This window comes from Notothenia rossii (genome assembly GCF_949606895.1).
Source record: "Notothenia rossii genome assembly, chromosome: 1".
Classification (NCBI taxonomy): domain Eukaryota; kingdom Metazoa; phylum Chordata; class Actinopteri; order Perciformes; family Nototheniidae; genus Notothenia; species Notothenia rossii.
Window position 1 is genome coordinate 30,578,280 of NC_136912.1, and position 23,428 is coordinate 30,601,707.

General features: G+C 40.7%; 2 protein-coding genes across 2 annotated transcripts in view; both read left to right on the forward strand.

Moving 5' to 3' along the window:
* Positions 1-4,118: 4,118 nt before the first annotated feature.
* On the forward strand, positions 4,119-11,185 carry as3mt (arsenite methyltransferase). Its single transcript, XM_079681896.1, has 11 exons — positions 4,119-4,297; positions 4,592-4,640; positions 6,779-6,906; positions 7,001-7,151; positions 7,550-7,686; positions 7,788-7,857; positions 7,939-8,020; positions 8,100-8,231; positions 9,337-9,476; positions 9,550-9,672; positions 10,602-11,185. Exons 1-11 carry the CDS (start codon positions 4,281-4,283, stop codon positions 10,704-10,706), a joined length of 1,134 nt encoding a protein of 377 aa, XP_079538022.1. The 5' UTR covers positions 4,119-4,280; the 3' UTR covers positions 10,707-11,185.
* Positions 11,186-11,768: 583 nt separating this feature from the next.
* Positions 11,769-23,428, forward strand: part of cnnm2b (cyclin and CBS domain divalent metal cation transport mediator 2b) — a 52,122-nt gene continuing 40,462 nt past the window's right edge. The window contains exon 1 of the mRNA XM_079667514.1: positions 11,769-13,596. Coding sequence (XP_079523640.1) covers positions 12,099-13,596 — 1,498 coding nt within the window. The 5' untranslated portion in view covers positions 11,769-12,098. The remainder of the gene's footprint in view (positions 13,597-23,428) is intronic.

The following is a 23,428-nucleotide window of genomic DNA, read 5'->3' on the forward strand; positions in this document are numbered from 1 at the left end:
GTTCAGCTAGTGAATCAGTGCATGAGAAGCGTTAACGAAAGTGAGGGAGGTAAACAAATGATTTAACACAAGCGTGAGTCCAAGGGTTATGGCTAGAAAGGATCCGTCTAATGTAAATATGACGTCACGTTCTCGTTCTAACTCTCGTTGTAATCGGAGCGGCTCGGCTGTAATCGGAAAGGGTCGGGGTGGGCGGGACGCGGGAAGATCGCAGGAAGATCGAGAAGAGACGTTGTTCTAACTCTCGTTGTAATCAGAGCAGTGGTAACCACTCAAAGTCCTCAAGAGATAGGAAACGACAGCAGTGTGGGACCTTATTGCGGGAAATTACTGAGCACACATACCACCTACAGGATGAGACGTTCATGTGTACAGTGATATCAAGACTAAATGATCTTTTGGAGGACGTAAAGCAACACACCCCACATGACAGTAGTCTTCCTCTCACCTTCACGCCCCCCAAACACAAAAGGCAGAAGAGGACCATAACACCTCTCAGTACCAGCCATCGTAGACACCCTTTTTCAGGCCGGGTGGGTCATAAAGCTGAGGTCATGAGATCCAACTACAGAGTGGACAGCTTGAACAAGATTTTAAAAGCTAAGTCCCCAGAGTCTAATGCGGGAGGAGCAGGCAGGGGTACGAAGAGGAGGATATATGCTTTAGGTAAGAACAAAGTATATTTACTTTTGCCATCTCCTCTATATTCACAAAACACAGCCAATCATCCATTCCAATCCTATGTGACATGGCACAGTTCATTTCACTCCAATAGAAAATGGTATAAAAGAGACCATTAGTCTTCTCATTGTGCTTATTGCTGTGGATAGGTGTTAACTATTGTTGTTGTATTGTATCATATCAAAAGTTGTTTTCATCCAAGGCACCACCGCCAGGTGAATGTTGGAAGCTTGGAGATGAATGGAGCTGTAAAGAGGTGGTAAGTAAAACAACGTTTTTAATCCATTGCATGTGATTGATGTAGTTATAAAAAGTATATCATAAGCTGTCATTACAGTCTAAATATCTAACAGCAAAAGGAGGAGAGTCTGAGGAGGAGAGGAGATGAGGAGAACAGAGGAGAGGAGACAGCAAAAGGAGGAGAGTATGAGGAGAGGAGAACAGGAGAGGAGAGGAGACAGCAAAAGGAGGATAGTCTGAGGAGAAGATGAGGAGAGGAGAACAGAGGAAACAGGGAAAGCAGAGTAAAGAGCAGAGTTGAAAGAGAAGTTGAAAGCAGAGCAAACAGTAGCAGGAGAAGTAGAGCAAATGTAAAAGTAACTTTGAAAAGTATCAGCAAGAAGATCAGAGTTGCATAATGTTATTTTGTTTTATTCGTTACTGTTATATTAATGTTGTATGTTAATTTTTGTACATAGGATAATAAAGATGATCTTAACCTTGAACTCGATTCATGACCTCATTTCATTATTAAAACCTTAATATCAAATTACAGACTGGATTCAAATTAGGATCTCCAAATGTGTTGATGTAATGTTTGTGATAAACTGAAGGATAAAGTGTTCCTTTATGTGTTGAGAAGATTCCCCTCCCTCTTAAGCCAAGTAAGGTGTTTAAAAAGCCTCTTGGATCAGCTGGAAAATGCATCATCACAAAACTGAAAACAGCTGTTTCACTTTACTTTTGAAAGATACGACAGAGACAAAGCTACACATATATGATGATATTATAGAATATGATGCATTGCTGCAGATTAAACTACCCAACGGGATATAAAGGTAAACACATCTACAGCAGTAACATGCAACATAAATTTTATTGCACCAGGAGCTATCTTGGGACTTTTACTGCAACAACGTTGACTTGCCTGTGAATACAAAATAAACCATAGTATTGCTGATCTACAGTGTTGTCATTCTTCTTTCAACAGCAAGACCGCTAACAAGTATTTACATACTTAATATAGTTTAGTTTCTCGCCATCCCAAACGTAAACATTCAGCCACGTGACTGCGCTTCCGTGCCGCTCCGATTACAACCGAGCCGCTCCGATTACAACGAGAGTTAGAACGAGAACGTGACGTCATATTTACATTAGACGGATCCTTTCTAGCCATAACCGAGTCCAAGGGCTGCTAGCTCCAGTACCTCCCGTTCGTCCTGCTCCTGTTCGTTCATGTTTTCAATGGACGAGAGTGAAAATGGAAAGAAAAACGCTATGTGTTGTTTGTTTATACACAAGTTATTGAGCCGTTTCCGCTCTACATCCTGAACTCCTCCCTTCGATGCAATGCACTTCCGTTTTGGCGGACTGGGTTTGTTTTGCTAGCTAGCTCCGTTGTGCCGACAAAGCACTGATATCGCAGAGACAAAGAGGATATAACAATTACAACATGAGGAAAAGTGGTTCGGGAACTACGTGTGCGGTAGTTGGTTGCAATCACTCGAGAAAGCACCTGAACGAGTGGTTAGATAGAGAGTGCTACGACCACAAACCAGCAACCAGCACCCAGCCATGTTGTTCATTAAATACAGATAAACACAACAAATACTGCATGCATTGTATTTTTTAATATTATATATGAATATTTTCATAGTGATGTAATTGTGTGGGCTGCTTTTATATTTTAATTTGTAATACCTGTTAGGATTAAACATGTGATCTTTCTTGTTGAAGCCATTTCTTTAGTTTCCTCTCAACAATTAATTAATTCAGTGTCATTTATGTACAGTATGAGCTTAATATGAATGATGAACTGTGTTAAAAGAAATTGTAGCACTCTAAGGAACATATGAAATGCAATAATGCAATAACAGTGCAATAATGAAATTAAATTACATCAAACTTTATTTTCACTCAAACAGTACAGGCACATATGATATATTGCACAGCATAAAGAGATCATGTAAATTGTGCATTATGTAAACAACAGACAACTGTTGGCTCCTGTGGGCATGACCTAAATAAGGCAGTTTATTTTGGTTTTAAAATGCTGAGATATTTACTGCAGAACTGTAACCTTCCCTCAACAAAATCGTCAACAATTTTCGGGAGCATGTGGGCAAAGTAGAATGTGCGCAGCCTTATGATATGCCTTCAGACTGTCCATTGCTTTTCCATCTATTGCCATCGATTGAACGAAGTAGGAGCAAATTTTGCTGTACGTTATGCTGGGCCACGACTTCATGTTATCCTCCCAGTTTTGCACTGAATTCGGGTGGGGGAGAGTAACGCCATCTCCAGTCAAAGAAGTAGAATCGTGTTCCCAAGCTAGCATCACTGTTAGCATCGAAATCGCTGTGTTTACACCAGTGCCCGTCTGACTGTTTACACCGGTTTACACCGACAGACGCTGTGCAAAAGACTTCCGGCGGAAATGAAGTGCATTTGTGTAGGGTTATGGCGCTACCCGTGTTTTGGCGCGTAAACTTGTCTATATCACGGAGTCTGTTCTTCTTCTCTGTCTTTCGGTTGTTCCGGTTGTTGCCTCTTTTGAATGATGAATACACACTACCGCCGCCTGCTGGTAAGGAGAGTTATTGCCACTCACGCATGCGCAGTTCATACGTGCTCGGCTCGGATTTGCGGTGTGTTCCAGTGCGCGAAGTCGGCAAATACGCAGGAGAGTGCGGCGACGCAACAGTCGGTGTCGGCGACTTCTCAGGTGACTGGCCGGTGTATCTGGGCCTTAAAGGTTGGCAAGTATGGGCCCCATGCAGCCTGCGTGATTGGCCTGTAGGGAGGGGCGGCCCTGCTTGGAAGAGTCCATTAGTTTAATGTTGAGGGATGCATTTTGTTAGAAGTAGCTCAAGATGTTAAAGAAATGTAGTGGAGTAAAAAAACATTGTTTCCCTTTTAATTGTAGTGGAGTAGAAGTATAAAGTAGCATAACATGGAAATACTCAGGTAAAAGTACAAGAACCTAATAATTGTACTTAAGTGCAGTACTTGAGTAAATGTAGTAAATTACTTTCCACCTCTGATATGGACATCAGTTGGGTTTCAAATAACATTTCCAGTTTTTCTAGAACTCAATTTTTATTTTGGCATACAGAGAGACAGTTGTTCCATAATATGAATTTCCTGAACTATTGCTTTCCACTCTGAAGTTGCGAAACATTGTCTACTCTTATCTTTGGGATGTGTTGACTCTGTACCAGGGTTCAAATGTGATATCAGACCGTGAGGGGCAGGACGTCCTATTAAGCAGGAAGTCATTTCATATTAATTTTGTTCGGAGAGCAAATAGGTGTGCATCAGAAAGCTTTCCTCTACAAATAAAATAATACTTTACTTCAGTACTTGAAACACTCGAGACAATGGCCAAAGAAAACAGGTAAGAACATCAAAACATGCCTCTTTTCTCATTCATCATATTGTATGTTCATGTAAACTATCATAATAAATTGAGCGAGTGGCGTGTGACATTCGAACCTTCAACTTTAATGACCATAGTGGTAACGTCACATTTATTACGTATTAAAAAAATAGCTTGTGTGCAGTTATAACTTGTCATGTTGTTGTTGCAAACTAGCAAACTGAGTTAGCACTTAGCAGATAGCTAACATTAGAGTTAACGACGAACATGCAATTTGAAGTTAAGCTCACTTTCAAAAACGTGTTGTTTAAGTGCGTCTGCCAAGGGCTTCGTCGATAGCAGCATTCATGTCGACGTCAAGGTAATTTCACGTGCATCACATATTCACACAGCACATATCATAGTGTTTGCTAGCTTAGCTTAAACGTGTGCTTTCATGAGCTTAACCACTGACAACGTGTAGTAACAACGTAATGTTGAAACGTAACGTTAGAGCAGAACTCTATTTAACGGTTTCAAGGTGAATTAAGCGATCAAAGTACATCTCACCGTATCAGTCAGTTTACTACTACCGTGCCATATGGGCTACACACAGGCCCGGCTCCAGGATTAAATGACTGAGGGGGCTGTTAAAAAATCATAGGGGGCGACTTTTTTTCACAACAATGAAAAATACTGGCAATGTAATAAATTGACACACCAAGCTTTTTTACTTCTCACTGCTCTACAATCTCTTTGCTTCCTTATTTTTATTCTGGATTTACCCCTCTTTATTCTGTTCCTCTGATCTTTAATAATACATAGTACATTATCAGATGGCTACACTTTGGTTAACAGACTAACATTGATTTGAATGTATACATTGATTTCCTCAATGTATAAATTGATAGGCTCTGTGATTATACCATAACCTTTTCTCCTCTATCCCTTAACTCATCTTCCTATCAGATTTACTTACTTACTATCTACTCTATATCAGGATTAAAGAACAATTAATCTGGTTGATTTTTTTATTTTCAGGATTGAATGTTCAAACCAAGGCCTAAAACCTGGCATTTCATAAGAAAGTGAATAATATATAAAGAAACTGTAATATAAGATAAAATACTACACCAAATGGACAGACACAGATTACAAATAAAGTCCCCTGGTTTGTCTCTAGAGTCTAACTGCCACGAGAAAAATCTGATCAATGTTCCACAATCCGCCACTAGATGTCGCTCATTGTACCGATACGGTTTATATAATAAATAGCTATTATTATTATTATTATTATTATTATTATTATTATTATAGTAATAGGGCTCGCTTTGGCAAAAGCCTGATCCATACAGGCAGCCCTATATAATAACAGGTAACCATCATGTGTGGTGCTATCTGTAGTTGTCTTATTTGTCCCCTTGGGACAATACATCTAATCTAAACTAATTTAATATTCAATCCCACACTTGGCCATTTAGAACATCAATTCGTAACTAAAGTTATTTTATAATTGTGACATTTATTGTACTTTTTGATGGATGAATGATGCTCAAAGTGAGGGGGCAAAGAATACAACTGAGGGGGCAATGCCCCCTTTTGCCCCCTCGTGGCGCCGGGCCCGGCTACATATTGATGACAACCTGATGTAAAAGTAACAGATAGTGCTACCATACTCAAGAACATGTACCAGTACTTAAATACAATTTTGAAGTACTTGTACTTTACATGAGTATCTGTATTTTTGCTACTTTGTATGTCTACCCCACTACAATTCAGAGGTTAATCGTGTACTTTTACTCCACTTAAATAAGACTTTAGTTACACCTGGACTAAATACCCGGCCAGCAGTAAATCAAATAATAAAAATGAGTTCCGCGGTGTTAACCAGCTGTGACAAACTGTAAAGGGAAATGTTTACATACTGTATGTCCTCAGTTATTGTATGTATAGAGAGATTGTGTCTATTCTGTACTATAGGGATGTAATACTGTTATTGTACCACTGTGAGGCACTGTAGTATTACGTGCTACGTAATGACCAGGCTTGCGTCATGTAAATGAGGGTGTGTTCACCTGATGCACGTGTACACTGTCTATCTTTGTTCTCTTCTAAGTTAGCTCGGCTGAGCGAAGGAATCACCTGTGAAGCAGAGGAATAAATCATGCTCAAGGGCTAAACAGTTCATCGTCTCCGTCTCCAATATTTCTCTCCGAGTGCAGCGTAAGAATAAGCTGCCATCCTAAACCTCAACACAAACATATGAATTCATTCAAAACAAATGATATATATCATTCTAAATGGGCCAATCTGGAAAATTAGTACTTTTAATTTTGGTACTTTAAGTATATTTTGATGCTAATTATTTTATACTTTGACTTGATAAAGATTTTGAGTGCAGGACTTTGACTTGTAACACAGTATTCCTACTATGGAACTTTAATTCTACTTTAAGTACAACATCTGGGTACTTCTTCCTCCTCTGCAACCTGCTGTGTGTGCTTTTCTGCACCCATACAGGATTATTATGGCAAGGTGCTGAAGAAAACCTCTGACCTGAAGAGCAATGCCTGTGTGGCTCCAGCTCAGCCCATTCCTGCCTTCATCCGCCAGGCTCTGAAGAAAGTTCACCCTGAAGTCACCGCCAGGTAACCGGGCAGCTTTTGTTTCACCCTCAGTGAAGTGTTAGCAACAATCACTGATCCACTGAAGCGTACTGTTGGTGTCTCTCTTCTCCCTCAGGTACTATGGCTGTGGTCTGGTGGTGCCAGAGTGCTTGGAGGGCTGCAGGATCCTGGATCTGGGCAGCGGGAGTGGGAGGGACGTGTACATGCTGAGTGAGCTGGTAGGCGAGAAGGGCCACATCACTGGCATTGACATGACTGAGGACCAGGTATTGTACGTTAGAAATATTTATGGTATAATTGTATTCTTCTTGATATACATCATTGTGTTCATTCTGTTTCAATGTTTCTTGTAGCTGTATAGTATGTTGGAATGCTTAGTACATTTCATTTCATTGTATAATTATAATAATTTATGTATTTTTTTATTATATTAATAATTATCCCTTTTTAATTTATCATTATTATTTTTATTTATTTATTTTAATTGGTGAGTGTGTAATTGTTCTGTACTGCTCTTAAGTTGACGTTACATTTCAATAACTCACACTTTTATCCAAAGCACCTCGACAGAAGCAGATCACACACTGTTGAATTTGTATCTTGCTACCAACCTACACAAAAATATATATATTTCAGCTTTAAATGAGAGTGTTCTATGTTCTAGCTTGACGTGGCCAGGACGTATGTGGACTATCACACGAAAGAGTTTGGCTTCAAGAAGCCCAATGTGAGTTTTGTCCAGGGCTACATCGAGGCTCTAACAGAAGCGGGTCTGGAAAAGAGCTCCTTTGATATCATTATGTAAGAAGTATTTCTCAACTCTGTTCCTCTGTCTTTATTTTGAATTGTAATGCTGTATACTTCTAGAAATAATGTGTTCAAATGTTTGTTTTCTGTCATAGTTCCAACTGTGTGGTGAATCTCTCTCCAGACAAGAAGCGAGTACTGGCTGAATCCTACAGTGTGCTCAAGGTATGCTTCTCTCTCACAAAACATGAATGAAATGCTATGAAAAATAATTAGAACATTCACCGTTTACCTGTTGATCTTTAGGATGGTGGTGAGCTGTACTTCAGTGATGTCTACAGCAGTGGTAGATTAACAGAGGAAATAAAAAATCATAAAGTTCTCTGGGGTGCGTAAAATTAATATCCTACAGCCATAAAAAGCTCACAGATAGTGCTACCATATCAAGATGTAATTTATCTTGGCAGGCGAGTGTATTGGTGGAGCGCTCTGGTGGAAGGATCTTCTGCAGTTGGCAGAAGAAGTTGGTTTCAGCCCGCCACGCCTAGTAACAGCCAGCATCATCACCGTGGACAACAAAGAGCTGGAGGACATCCTCGGTTTGATATTTTATTATATTTTATTTTTTCATAACTTTCTTTATTAAAGACATTTTTTAAAGCTGTTATAAAGGAAAAGTGGGAGACACATTTCCAGACTGTGATAGATTTTTAAGTAGAGAAATGTAATCTTTTAACAAAAAAGATGTGATAGTAGTTAGGATTTCTGCTATTGGTTCTATCTTATTCTTAATATGTTTCTTGTTTACTCATCTTTCTATATCACGTTGTTTAGCTGTTGAAGTAACAAGCATTCATTTTGAAACTAGACATAATTAAGGTTCTGCCAACATAATTTTACGATATACAAATTCTCTTTACTGATTTAAATATTTAAATAATTTTCTTTCTAAATCAATCCTGAAAAACCCTGCTTTTAGAGGCTTTCACACCCATACAGGTGTCCACTTATCTAATGAGGTCACCAGACATGAACCATTAAGAGTGAAACTGGTCCCACACTAACATGTTCACAGTACAGCTCACAGTACAGTGGGGGAGATGTCAATCAAGCACATTTTGCACACGCCCACAGAGAGGTCTAATTAGGCATACATTGGAAACACCTGTGTGGATTGTGCAGGTGTTAATAGACAGTTTCATTAGGTTTAAATGTGTTACTACGTGTCATTACTTACCCTTATTCCTTTGCATCTAGTTGCATTATGGACATGTTCTCTGGTCACCGAATATCTAATTGACCACTAGTTTTATCTTTTAGAGTTTCATGTTCTTGTTATATACTTCTATACATTCTGTGCAGTTATGTTGACAAACAATATTAAAAAAAAGGAACCGATTCCGTATTGGGATTTTTCCAGCGATTTAATACTCAAATCATCTACATGTTAAAAATATTTATAGTATCCCTGTAAATGTATTTATTCAGGTTTGCTTCATTTAGATTTACAAAACTAAGGGTAGGTGTATATTGTGCTGCAAAGCTTTGGTTAATGTTTAACTTATGTTAAATTGAGTTCTACAGAAGTCGTATCACAAACTGTGTTTGTGAAACGGTTGTTCATTGAATATACCAAACCAGACCTTTTAGATTGTTCTCGATGTTGACTGATTCTGTTCTCTCTGACCTGTTCTGACAATACAGGCGACTTCAACTTTGTTTCTGCCACATACCGCCTGTTCAAGGTCCCTAAAGGCGCCACCAAGCCCTGTCAGGTCATATATAATGGGAGCATTACAGGAGTAGAGGACAGCTTCCAGTTTGACACTCAGTTCACATTCAAGGTCTGTACATACCACAGTTACTTCAGCTCAAGCTCTGTATGCACATTTTATAAGACATGTGTGGATGTCACAGGTGGATGAAGTGGTGGAGGTTGATGGAGAAGTGGCCACCATACTGACCCATTCCAGATTCAGGGAAGATTTCACTTTCCAGCCTCAGGGAGGCCCCCGTGAGTCCTGCGGAGTCAAACCTAAGGTCAGTGTCACGACTGAATTCCAGGATATGTAAATGTCTTTATGATTATTTTTTTGTTAAACACTAGAGGTCAGTGTGTTTGTCGTATTCGTTACAAATGAGTGACACACCCAGAGAGCCCCTCTGTCTGAACTGTGCACACAGTCACACACACATGTGTGCACCAGGACGCATGCTGCAAGTTCTTACACACACTCACATACGCAGTCAAACATACATACGCACACATCCACACGCACAAGGTCAAGCAGCTGTCTTGGAGTCATAACCAGACTGTGGAGTCCTGCTGGGGAACATTGAACAAGAAGGAATGTTCTCTTCTCAGCTAACGGAATGCCATCTTATCAGCTCTCATGGTCGTTCTGTGCACACACACTCATATCTACAAACACCACTATATATTTTTCGATGACTACCCTAATCCTATGATCACTTGCAACATTTTATTCTGCTATTGAGGAAGTTCCATTTGGTTTTTGTGGAGCAAAAAAAGAAATTGAAAATGTATCATAATCTGTCCCTGGGTTCACCCTTTGGCCTGTCCCTCCGAAGTAAAATCATATCCAAGATACTTTTCCCTTATCAGCGCAGCTAGTTACTGATAATAGGTAATACATAGCCTTTGAACTTGTTTTTGAAAGCATTGCTAATGTGACATTTTTATTTCACGAACAACTAGTATCTCATAAAAGAAATAGCATGTGGACACAAGAACTAAAAAACTCAACATACAACACCTTTTTATTCTGCTATTATGAATATTGTTTAGGATGTTTAATCCTGGAATATCTGAAAAAAAGGGAGAATAACCTTTTCAAACTTTTCTATAATTCTTAGATTTGCTTTCACATCATAAATATAATACATACATAAAACTGTGTGTGTTGTTAACTCCTACTGATTTCTAACTTGTTTTACTTTTGATACAGGCGGGCACTGTGGATCCCTTCCAGCTGGTCCTTCAGCTGGGGAAACAACAGCCAGGTTCAGCCACAGGGGGATGCTGCAGCACTCAGTCTGCCTGCTGCAAGTGATGGTGTGAAGAGCACTCAGAAATACAGCCCCATCATGATATATAGCATAATAACAAAAGCGCAAATGTCCTGACTTAATTATGCTTCATTCGGTGCTCTCATGTCGTGCCATATTAACATTTGAAATTATGACTTTAATTTATGTGAATAAGAATGTTGCATGAATGAAATGACTTTGGCTTTGTATCAAGGCAAAATCAAGATGCTCACACATTCAAAACGTGTGCACAATCTTCTTATAAGGCTATTATTTTCATATTTCTTAACAATCCTAGACATCTGAATGTTCTTATACGTGTCATTGATTTCTTTTATTGGGACTTTTCCATCTTTATTATATAAAAAAGCCTTTTGCTGTAACACCTCTAATTGAATTCATTCATTAAGAGAGTATATTGCCTAAAGTGTTTTAGTGCACTGCTTTGTTAATTGTTTTGTGTTATATCTTTTATTATAATAAATGCTGTCAATCAATCTAATTAATAGTCATTTATTGCACATGCCATATGATGGGATCTTTACAGCAACAGGTGGGTATGACTTAAAAAAGGCCTTCGGTACTGACCACTGATAAATACCGTCTCGGAAACTATATAATGTAAGCAATGGTTCCCAACATAAATCTAAAAAAACAAAAGAAGAAGAAAAAAATAGACAATAATTTTTGCTATATAAAATCTTTATAGTCTGGAACTTGTCTCCTGTAATGTGATTTTGTTCATTAAGAAAGGCTACATTTCACCTCTTCAGGCCTCATGAAATCCTTCAAATAAAACACTTAGAATTATTTGATCCAACTGCATATAAGTCACATACACATTAGGATCTGGATTTTTTTTTTTTTAAGTGGTTCAACAAAGTTTGGAAACTACTGGTTGAGGAGACATATCATTGCATTTTCTATTATGTGTTCAATGCATTACCCTCAAAAGTAACAATGTAGTTTAATATAAATGTATCATTATAAAGTAGAATTCATTTTAATGAGGTTATATTGCATTAAATTGGGCAGTCACTTTTTAATTTAATACTTTTTAAGTTTTATTAGTTATCTTCTGTATGTTAAACAAAAAAAGTCACCAGTAGAGTCCTGTCTGTCTCTTAACATGAGGTGCACTTGTTTTGGAATGTGATTGGACAAGGAGGCTGCGGACACCCCGCCTCCGGCCAAACGCCTCTCCTGATTGGTCGCTTCCGTCGCCTGTCTTGGGGACATCAGGGGAGGCACGAGTTGGCCCCTAAGCCTGCGCTCGCGAGTCATCAGTGTCGGACACGTAGTGGGAACGAGCAGGTCCCGATGCACAAGTCACGGCAACCCTCGGCGGAGATGAAGGCGGACTCCGACTGGCTCTGATTTTTAAAAGCCCTTTTCATTCAGGCGGTAGGTTGCCAATGGTTATCAATATGGCAGAGCCGTTATCCCAGGCACCCACCGCTGCAAAAATGGCGTCATTTAACCGGGTCCGAGCTTTGGCGATGATTTTCTTGACTGTCACTGGCTGTTGTGTCGCCCCGACAAGTGGCAAGGAAGGGTCCGAGGAGACCGTCATCATAGGACTCCGACTGGAGGACACGGATGGAATTTCCTTCATGGATAAGGGCTACCTGCGGTTGAGTGAGCGCTCTCGGGTGAAACTAAGGGTGTACGGGCATAACATCAACAACGAGACCTGGTCCAAAATTTCTTTCACGGAACACGAGCGGAGCAAGACGGTAGGGAGTGTTGACAGCTCCTCGGGGGATAACCAGAGCCAGGAGGACTCGTCCAGCTTTCATCCCTGCGGTATTAGGACTTCGGATATAATTATATTACCCAATATCATCCTAAATCGAAAGTCGTCGGGAATAGTTGAAATTGAGGTCAAACCTCTGCGCAAGACCGAGAAGAGTAAATCGTATTACCTTTGCATTGCTACCGCGACACCGGCCGTGGGCGGGATGCACGACCCGTGGACGGAGAACACCTGGATCTACCACAACGGGGATGACACCAACGTGATAGTGGTGGAGGAGAAAAAGTTTCTGCTGCCTTTCTGGCTCCAGGTCATCGTCATCTCCATGCTGCTTTGCCTGTCAGGCATGTTCAGTGGGTTGAACCTGGGGCTCATGGCTCTGGACCCCATGGAGCTCCAGATAGTGCAGAACTGCGGCACCGAGAAGGAGAAGAATTACGCCAAAAAAATCGAGCCGGTCAGGAGCCAAGGGAATTACTTGCTATGCTCTCTTCTGCTGGGGAACGTGTTAGTGAACACCACGCTGACCATCCTGCTGGATGACATCGCCGGTTCTGGGTTGATCGCGGTGGTCATGTCCACCATTGGAATAGTGATTTTTGGAGAAATCGTTCCCCAGGCCATCTGTTCCAGACACGGCCTCGCTGTCGGGGCCAACACCATCTTCCTCACCAAGTTCTTCATGTTGCTCACCTTCCCTGCTTCCTACCCGGTGAGCAAACTCCTCGACTATCTCCTGGGTCAGGAGATAGGAACCGTGTACAACCGGGAGAAGCTTCTGGAGATGCTGCGCGTAACGGACCCCTACAACGACCTGGTGAAGGAGGAGCTGAACATCATCCAGGGCGCGCTGGAGCTCAGGACTAAAACCGTGGAGGACGTGATGACGCCCCTGAGAGATTGCTTCATGATCCCCGGGGATGACACCCTCGATTTCAACACCATGTCCGAGATCATGAAGAGTGGCTACACGCGCATCCCGGTCTTTGAGGGCGAGAAGTCCAACATAGTGGATCTGCTCTTTGTCAAGGACCTGGCCTTCGTGGACCCGGATGATTGCACTCCTCTGAAAACCATCACAAAGTTTTACAGCCACCCACTGCATTTTGTGTTCAATGACACGAAGTTGGATACAATGCTGGAGGAGTTTAAAAAAGGTGAGACAACAACATAGAATGCACTATGTTCACATGTTTTATTATGTATTTATAAATATGATTCCATATACAACTATAAAAGAGAGCCTGCTTATTATTAGTTTAATCTCAAGTGAAAAAAGTCAGGGCACATCCTCCTTCCTTTGGATGAGGGAGGATAGCAGGTGAATTATTAGGGAATATAATACAATAGGAGTGCCTCATGAAAAGGACATATTGTTTGAGGGAATGGTCAAATAAAAAAAACCTATCTACAGCACTTAAAGGGGTTTGAACAAGAAACTTCTAGGTAGTGAAGGAAGAAAAAGTTATTTTGTCATTTTCTATCCGGCCTTACATCACTACATTCGGAGGCAGCTGTAGTAAGGTGCACTTGCCCACAGCTTCACAGGTCATTTCCTGTAAAGGGGAGGAGGAGGTTATCTCTCTCCATCGCTTCCATTCACTGTTAATGTTCACACGGTTTCTCTCTCCTCTTGCTCTAACCTTTCCCTCTCATTCACTCTTTTTTACTCTTTCCCCTCCTTCCTTCTCTTTCTCTCTGATTAGTGAATGCATTAGGACATGTGGGAATGGTGCAACGGCAGTGCTAAGGTTATCAGGTGGGGGCATCTTGTTTAAGAACCTGCTTAAATCCCTCTCTACCTCTCTTGTGCTTGCCTCTGAATGATGGTGGCGATAACTCCTTTTGTCCAGCCCTGGAATGCAGTCGTGTGGATAATGAATAACAGCCTTTAACACCCTCAAGTCCCCCACTCATGTGTTTTGTGTGTATGCGCATGGCGTTTAAATATGTTTACCTCACCCATGGTTTACCTGATGTTTTGCATAGCCATCCCCCCTCTCGGTTGTTTTCTCTGACTCAGTTGTTCCTGGCAGCTTGTGTGCGGAATTTGATACTTTCTTTATTCCCTGCAGATAAGCAGCTACAGGTGTGACCAAGTGATACATGGGCACACACACATGTTCAGAAACTAATTTATCAATGCTTAAATTGTGGTGGGAACTGCATGATTGTTGTATTGCGTGCTCATTGGAATATTCACTTCACTTTTAAGAGGATTAATTGGGGGGGAAACAGGGCAAATCATTGAGCTCCATTACTAGAATTTAGCTGTCGCGCTCATTGCCAAATTAGCATTACATAATACGGGGGTTTGTTTGTTTTCATCACAGACTATTTACAGACACGCACTAGCAGCAAGAAACATCGATTCCCTTGACCTTGTTGATCGTTTCAGATACAGAAAGTTCAAAACAATATGCATGTTACAGAACCGGGGGGTGCCATGTTCTGCTGGATTATTAAAATAACCGTGTGTGACCGAATATGACCCCTGCAGTATCCTCTGATTCACTTTTTATATTAGTACAAGTGGAGTGTGCTCATCTGAGGGAGGAGATGTTACTTTGTAAATATTATTACATCATTTTGACCTGTGAGTCTGTGTGTAAAGACTATTTTGGGTATGAAAAACATCAGATAGGAATGATGTAAGTATATCCCTCTACATCAGTGGTCACCAACCTTTTTAAGCCCAAGATCACCGACCTCGGCCTAGGTGAAAGGCGAGATCTACCTATTGCAGAATTGAGTGAAAAAGACGGCCCAGACAATGCTTCCAATTTGAGGCCTTTTATATAGGCTAATTGCATCTGAATTACTGTTACAATGAAGGCTCCATAATCAGCTCACGGCATATAGGCAGGGGTAAAGTGCTATTGGGGGGCGGACCTCACCTCACCCTCCTCAAGGGGGGTCCGGGGGGATGCTCCCCCGGGAAGATTTTTTTTTTAAATATTGAAGTTGAAAGCATCAATCTGGTGCACTTTGAGAGCAACATGAAGAGATTTATGGATTCATCTCTCAGCATCCATATGAAACAGAACTGTAAACAGATTTTCTTTTTCTTTATGGATATTTTACAAATCATATTAAACTGTATTCTTGTTTTACTGCCATATACTGTAGTAGGCTATTTCATACCTGTTTTTCATTTATTCTCTTATTGTCTGTATAACTATAATGATCATATGAAGGTGTGCCGCGGAAATAATCTTTTGAATAATTTGTGACAAAACTGTTCTAAACACTCAGTCCTTTAGCTCACCTGAGCCCCTCAGTCTGACAGGAGAGGACTCTCCTCCAGCTTGTTGTGGAAACAGCTACTTATGTCCGTTAGTGCAGCTAGCTAACCAGATGCTAACATCACGGTCCCCGCTAGCACCGGTCCCTCTCTCTCCCTCACTCCCTCTCTCCCTCACTCCCTCTCTATCACACTAAATGCGCTATCGCCACACACACACAGAGCCGAGTTTGAATGACACAAGCACACGTGTATTTCCATGCAACTCTCTGATTGGTCTGGTGTGTTGCCTCTGTTGCGTTCACTGAACATGGGAAATTACAGTCCTGCCGTCGTCTCTTGTGTCATGATGAGGTTCACGTAAAGTACGGTTAATGTATTATATTATTGAGGTGTCTCAAATATACGTCAATCAAGTGGCACCTGCTAACGGGGTGGTGGATGATAGGTTTACATCTAAAAACGTATTTTTCAAACATTATTATTTTTATTTAATTTTTCTTTCTTTTGTTACTTTTTTTTTTAACGGTCCGCGATCTACCCGCACCACACTCGCGATCGACGATCGGCTGGTTGGCGAACACTGCTCTACATCAACAACTTCTTAAAATACACATACACACACATCAGGTGATTAGAAGTTGTGTCATCAAATCACACACATGATGTTTTTATAATTTTTCAACAGAAATCAATACTTCTGTTATACTTCATTGCTGTTTAAGGAGCTGTCACTCGGATTTTAAACCACAACTTCCTTGGCGGAAGTAACAAAGTGCAGCAAATAACGTATGTAACTGTATTTGAAAATAGTCTTATAGTATGTTTGGTAGATATAAACTCCTACAATCCTGCAATGTTACAAGCTACGTTTGCAATATCAGTTTTAGAAGGAGGGACAGTTTTTTGGTCTTTTATTATAGTTTTCATTATACCAGTTTTTTCCAACTGATTTAGCTTGTATGCTAGTCTGACACTTGTTGAATAGTAGCCTAAAGTAGCCTTGTCAACTGCTTCCATAGCGGTCTCAGGTGTATCTGTTTACTCATGTTGTTAATTATGTTCCTTTCCTTCCAGTAAAACCCAAAACAGCGCATTTTGTCGGCGACATAGTTCTTCACATATGTCCAGTTTTGGTGTGTAGTGGCAGAGTGTTTCTGCGGCTGGCCCCTTGCCAGAGGGGATTCGCCTTCAGCCTCTCATGTAAGTCATAAGCGACTGTTGTAGAGAGGGCTGCAGGGTCAAAGTTGCCCGTCAATCTGGCTCTGTGCACAGCGCACACTCAGTTCAAAGTGCTTTGTATTGTAAGTCATTGTTAATTAATTTGATGCCGCTTGCCGAGCTGCATAGACGTCTGAAAAAACGCTCATATTAGAGACTGCATCGCAGTATTGGGTATAAACTTTGTGGCGAGGTGGTTTCAGCTTCCAGTTTTATAGGATTTACTTTCACGCTCACATTCTCAACCTAAAAACTATTCAAATTTTAATATTATACTAGTTCAAGCACTCAGGAATAAAACTGAAGCAAAGTAATCCTAAAATAATTATACAAGTAGTTGAACAGTATTAATGGAGCTTCAAAATGTAAGATTTGCCCTACGTTTTATTGGTAGTGGAAAAATGCTCACATGTTTAGGTTTTACCCGGCTTGACCCTGGTCCTAGGTTAGGGGTTACAGTCAAATTCATGCAGGAGCATTTTGATTTGAGCAGACACCCCTCTGGAAACTTCTGACCCATTCTTTAATTACTCTCCGTCTGCGATTGCAACAATTACTGTCATCCAGGGGGTTGCTTGTCAGGCTGCAGCTTTACCGGTTAATGAGTGGGTCACTGTGCACCATTTGGGAAACAAAGCAAGCAGCACCTGAGTCAGAAACAGGAATTTAGCTGCCCTTCTCACCTTCAATTATTTGTGATATTCCTGAAAGTAAAAGCTTTTCACTCACTCACATGCAGTGTAACCAGCCTTGTTGGGGGGGGAGACAGGATCTACTGTATGGAGATTTGGAGAGCTCAAATCAGGTTATGTGTGTTCTGTTCCCCTGGGGAAGGCAGAGTACTTGTCTAACTTGAATTTGGGAGTCCAGACGGGGGACTGGGACTTGACCCAACAGAGGCAAGGAGAAAACACTGTCCAAAACAGTCCCCATGCTCTGCTAGCAACAAACACACAGACACACACTCAGTTCTTCTCATCTCTAAACCTGGTTTCTAAATCTATTTATAAAATGGACAAGTCAAATCAAGCAATCTGATGTGCTACTAATTTAAAGTGCTACTTTTAAAGCAAGCAACGATGTTTTCAAATCTGTAATCAAAAAGGTCAGCAAAAACGCTATCGACCAATCAGATTGCTTGATTTGGCTTGTCCGTTCTATACATATATTTACATTTTGTCCATTACGAAACAAACTTACAAAGCTTAAAATGGAAACATTTAAGGTTAACTTCGACCTCCGGGGTGGTCTTACTATGGAGTGGATTGAGCAGTGCCTATCTCCAGAAAAAAAAGCACCTAAACGACGATATGCAGAGCTACGTGAAGAGCAGGTAGACCAACTGGAAAAGTACCACCATTCAAAAGCTTTCTGATGCAGGTCTTGAAACAAAGCAGAGATAATTATGACCGTTAGTGGCCACAGGTGCGAAAGCTCTCTCCAGAGCTACTGGAAAGCCGAATCTCAGGGACCGGAGAAAGTGGAGCAATATTCTCGCCACGCCAAGCAACAGCTTCGAACAACCTCAACCTATACAAGTAACGACGTAAGCCATGCTACTGATGTTGGACAGGTTTTCAGTGGGTGCACAATAGACCGCAACATACAAATGAATGTAAATAAATAGCCAAATAATGGATCAACGCTCTCTGTCTAATATGTTTGCTAGCTGTTAGTGTTGTTGCATGGCAACCACCTCGCACTATGTTTCGTGCAGAAGGCAACGGAGGGACTATTTTATTTTGAACATCATTATTTACTAATAAAAACTATTTAAATTAGAGTGTGTATTTTTCTTTATATTGCCACACTTGGTAACCGTTTTATAAAAGCAATAGCTCACTTCAGGCCGTGGTATATGCTCATTATATACCACGGCCTGTCGTGAGCTATTGCTTAAATAACAACTGCTTATATCTTATACAGACTTTTGAGGTCAAATACATAATCCTGACTAAGAATGACATGAACAAATCCAGCTAGCATGCCCAAAACAGGAAGCTCTCATACACTCTCACAGCTCTCATATATGAAAACTACTCTTATTGACGTAAATGTTATGATGGATTATCAGTAATCATTTCAAAGTGACACTGGACATTGGATTAACCTTCAGCAGCGTTTATATGCGTTTTAATGCCATTGAACACAACTTTTGATCAGAAAACAGCAAAGGTAAGACATATTTGCCGTTTTGGCCCCGTGAAGCTAAGTTGTGTGTTGTCTGGTTTTGCCTTCGCTGCCGCGAGCTTTGGTCGTGGAGTGATGATACTTACGATTGGAATCTGTGGAATCTCAGCTTTCATATGATATCTTGTTTGTGCAGATCCGATGAAGTATAAAACATTTCTGCCGTGAGGTGCGTTAGCACCCTTTCGCTTAGTGTTAATTCAGACGCTTGGCGTTAGAGTTGTGTTTTGTTTCGGTAAAAAATATGTCATATCGTCAGTTAGCTGAGTTTCTTCCCGTTAAGTGGGTACGACACATTAATAGGTTGTTAAATGTTAAGAAGCCCTGAGACACAGTTTCGTGAAAAAAAATCCCGTAGCCCCCGCCGGTGCCCCGAGAGCCTGTTCCCCAAAACACTAACCCTACCCCTAGAAGACAAAATTGCCCAAAGTTTCTAAAGTTACCAATGCAGGAAACAGCAATGTTTTTGCCTCTGGTGTCTCACCTTATTGCATCCAATTATATTAATGTTTTTATTTATGTTAACAGTACTTCTTTCTCACCTTCCCACTGTCTGTTTAGTTATCCATTCAGCTAGTGTCTCATAGCCCAGGGTATACACGCTGCTCTGTTTAAAGTAAGGTCCCCAGTGTAAAAGAGCCTACATGAGGCCTGGCACGTCTTGAACTAGTTCCCCCGATTGCTGCAATATAGGCCAATCTATGCTTAATTCAGATTCAACAGCCTTCACGGTCTCTTTGCTCAGTACTTTGTATTAAAGTGAAACTCTTTTCTCTGTCGGCCTTGCTGAAAAATGGTGACAGGAGTTTTGTGGTTTACTTGAAACGCTCTGTTTCTATCTGGGTGTTTTTGTGCAGCGTATCATAGCAGAATGTCTAGAATTCGGTGTGTTTGCCTTGTAACCCTTGGTGCTAATGCTGCAATGAGTGTTGGGATTAAATGGCATCATGTTGGTAAGAACACTTAATGTTTCCTGATGAGGGACACCCCTTTGAACTCAGCGAGAATTCTCCTGCCAGCCGCTCGCTTTCTTAGAACTAATTACCTCGAATTAAAGCTTGTCTGCATTTTGCAATACTGTTTGTTACGAGAGACTGCAGTAGTAGTTATTTTTTGCTTATGCATGAAATGTCATTTGATGGAAACCGTTCATATCACACGCACAAAAAGCACAGTTAACACATTGACACATGCTGTCAATCACAGCAGCTCTTTTTCTTGCTTATGTGTTAAGTAATCTGTGCTGCTATTTAAGGTTTTTATGTAGCCATAGTTAGTTTTTGTAGTCAAGTGTAACCTGTTCATCAATTAATCATCAATGTTTGAGTTTTTATGCAACGCCTTTGGAGAAAAGGCCAGTGCTGCTGTTGTAGAAACCTGTTGCGTGGTAACTTTTCCTCCATTGTACTGTTGACTCTCAATTTTAAGGACCACCTGTTCTTTTGCATGGTTTTGCTTCAAATCATGAATACTTTATGTATCTGCCAACTGTTTCAGTCAAAGCATAGTTCTGCAGAGACTTGAAACCATCTGGAAAGGTCTGAGGTAATCCATCACAGTGAAAGTGTCATTGTCTTTACACGTTGTTGCAGTAGGGCTTACATGCTAATGTTGCTATGGCAAATGGCAAAAACAGTTTGCTTTGGACAAGGAAATGTATACAGCAGACTTAGACTTTAGTTTTTTCCCAGACATTTGGTAAATATAAGTCTATATCTCTTTTCAAATCTGTTTGGGGTTACAGCAACTTCCACAAGGTTAATATATCTGGCTCTTTACCTGCTTAATACTCAACTATGCTAACCAGCTAGTGGCTAATGGTGTTTGTCTGCTGTCTGATGTTGAGTTGTTAGCTTCTAGTGGGTTTATGGATTAACAGTTTGTGTGGTGGAAATCCAAAATGTTGGGCTAAAAGATGCTCAAATGGTCTGTAGACATTTGGTCATAAGTGTATGTATAAGGGGGTTTCAGGAATCTTAACTTAAAAAAACAACATCATACTAAACAGGCATTATCTATTAATGATATGATTGTTTGTTCTTTGTCTTCTTGGTTTGTTTTTTCATGAATGCACAGCGCTAAATATCCTAGTGTCTATCAGTGAACAACCAAGTAGAGTTTTTTTCTTTAAAGGACACCTATCATGCTATATTTAAATGATATATTGTAGGGCCGTACCTATATAATGTATATTTATACGTTTCTGTTTTCAAAATACCAAACAGATCATGCATTTTAGCCATGCCTCATTTCGCTCTATTTGCTGTTCTCCAGCCCTGTTTTTGCAGGGGGGCTGATTCTGTGAGCTGCAGCTGACCACGCCCCCCTGCAGGAGAGGGGAGTGTGCTCTGATCAAGTCAGAAGAGGGGGAGAAAAATAGATCTCCGTCCTTCGTGTTTTGTTATATTATTATATAGATTCGTTATTCATTTGTTTTAAAGCTCAATAAATAACAAAGAAGACCTTTGACCGGCACTTTTCTAATTTTGTCCGGAAGATTTAAACTTTAATGGACATGTTGACCAGCGAAAGAAAACCTGAAAAAACTGAAACTCTGCCGCACGGTCCCCTCGTTCTTTGGAAGAGGCGTTTGGGTGTTTGTCATCTGCTGGTGGACTAACCGGAGAGAATTACGGTGCTTGCCTCGACGGGTAGGGATTGCATTGAATTATGGCTCCAAAATGGTGGAATGAGCTCCCCATTGAAATCAGGACAACAGATAGCTTGCACATCTTCCGGCGCAGACTGAACTCATCTCTTTCGACTCCACTTCGAGTGATATAATTACTTACAAAGAATTGCTAACAAAGCACTTATATACTAATAAAGGACTGGCTTATCTAAAGCCAGTTGAGCAGCACTTGAAATGTTTGGCTCTATGAAACCTGATGTACTTATATATTATTCTGTTTTCTTCAAGGTTTTATCTTCCTGGTCGAATGTATTTACTGTAAGTCGCTCTGGATAAAAGCGTCAGCTAAATGCAATGTAATGTAATGTAATTACAGCAGCGGGAGCAAACGCTTGCATCTGGGAGGGAGAAAAAGAGCCACAGCGGAGAATAAACAGAAGGGCAACTATGGCAACCATGCGCGGGAAGTCTTCTTCGCTGCTTTTGTGGCAGACTACAGCACCACTTACAGGCCTGGCATATGTACTACAGCATCTCCAGCACTAACGAGCGGCAATGGCCGGCCGTGGCCCAACCCCACATTCCCCTGATAGGTGGAGAGTTGGCCCAATAGCCTTAGCGCCACCGCCATGACGTCAGGACAGTGTTCAAATCTGGATCAGTCTGTATCAGATCCGTTGCAGCCCCTTTTTTAGAGATTTGGGTATGGAGGAAAATAGAGAGGGTTGTGTTTTCTGACACTTGGTGAGTTCCCTGGAACACCGGGGACACATATCCCATACTTTTGTATTTTGCATGATAGGTCCCCTTTAAATATGCAATTCTAACAGTTTCAGCACTCCACATTATAATTATTTTTGATAAAGAATGAAGGTGTTGATATCATTACTCTAAAAGATTTTGTGAAGTCGAGTTGTCCCGATGTGGTTGATTTGAAGGTAGAAAATCCATCTAAAACACAGTTTGTTAATGTAATTTTTTTGTCAATAATCCATCCGCCTACTTTAGTAGTGATATAGGATGATAATGTTGAACGTAGCAACAGGGTAGAGTATCTTTGTTTGGAATTTCCAAATTGATTATTCACGTTTATTCAGACGTCAGACTTGTTAATCACAACTTGAAATAGGAGCAAATGAGTTCTCGATTGACTTTAGGTGATTTGGACATTGTCTTGATTGAACTCTCGGGTTTGTTGTGTTGGCTTTTGGATTGGCCTACATTCTTCAGATTCTGGTACAACATGGAGTAGGCTTTTAAGACCCGATTAGTACAACAGTTGAGGAGTGTAAATCAAGGCGCAGTGCATTCCCAATGCTGTCTGATCTGGCATTATGTCTTTTACTTTAAATTTGTATTTTCTCCTGGGCACCCCATGCTAGGTATTTCCCCGGGAAACATCATTCATTTGCGGTTCACAAGGTGATCTCTTTGTGTGTGTGGTCATATCTTAAGGTCTCTATAGCATGATGCTTCATATAAGCTTCTGTCTTTTATCAAACTGTATCGGTGTCAGCTATATTCGGCATAAGTTGCTATATGTGTAACCCCATACATTTGCCCCACTTGGCTGAACCTGAGTGCAACCAACAAAAGGTAAAACTGAAAATACTACTGTTTCGCATAAATCAAAACAAGGTTGTTTTCCTTGAAGATGTCAAGTGTTTTAAGCCTCACTTTGAAGAACAAATTGTTTGAATTT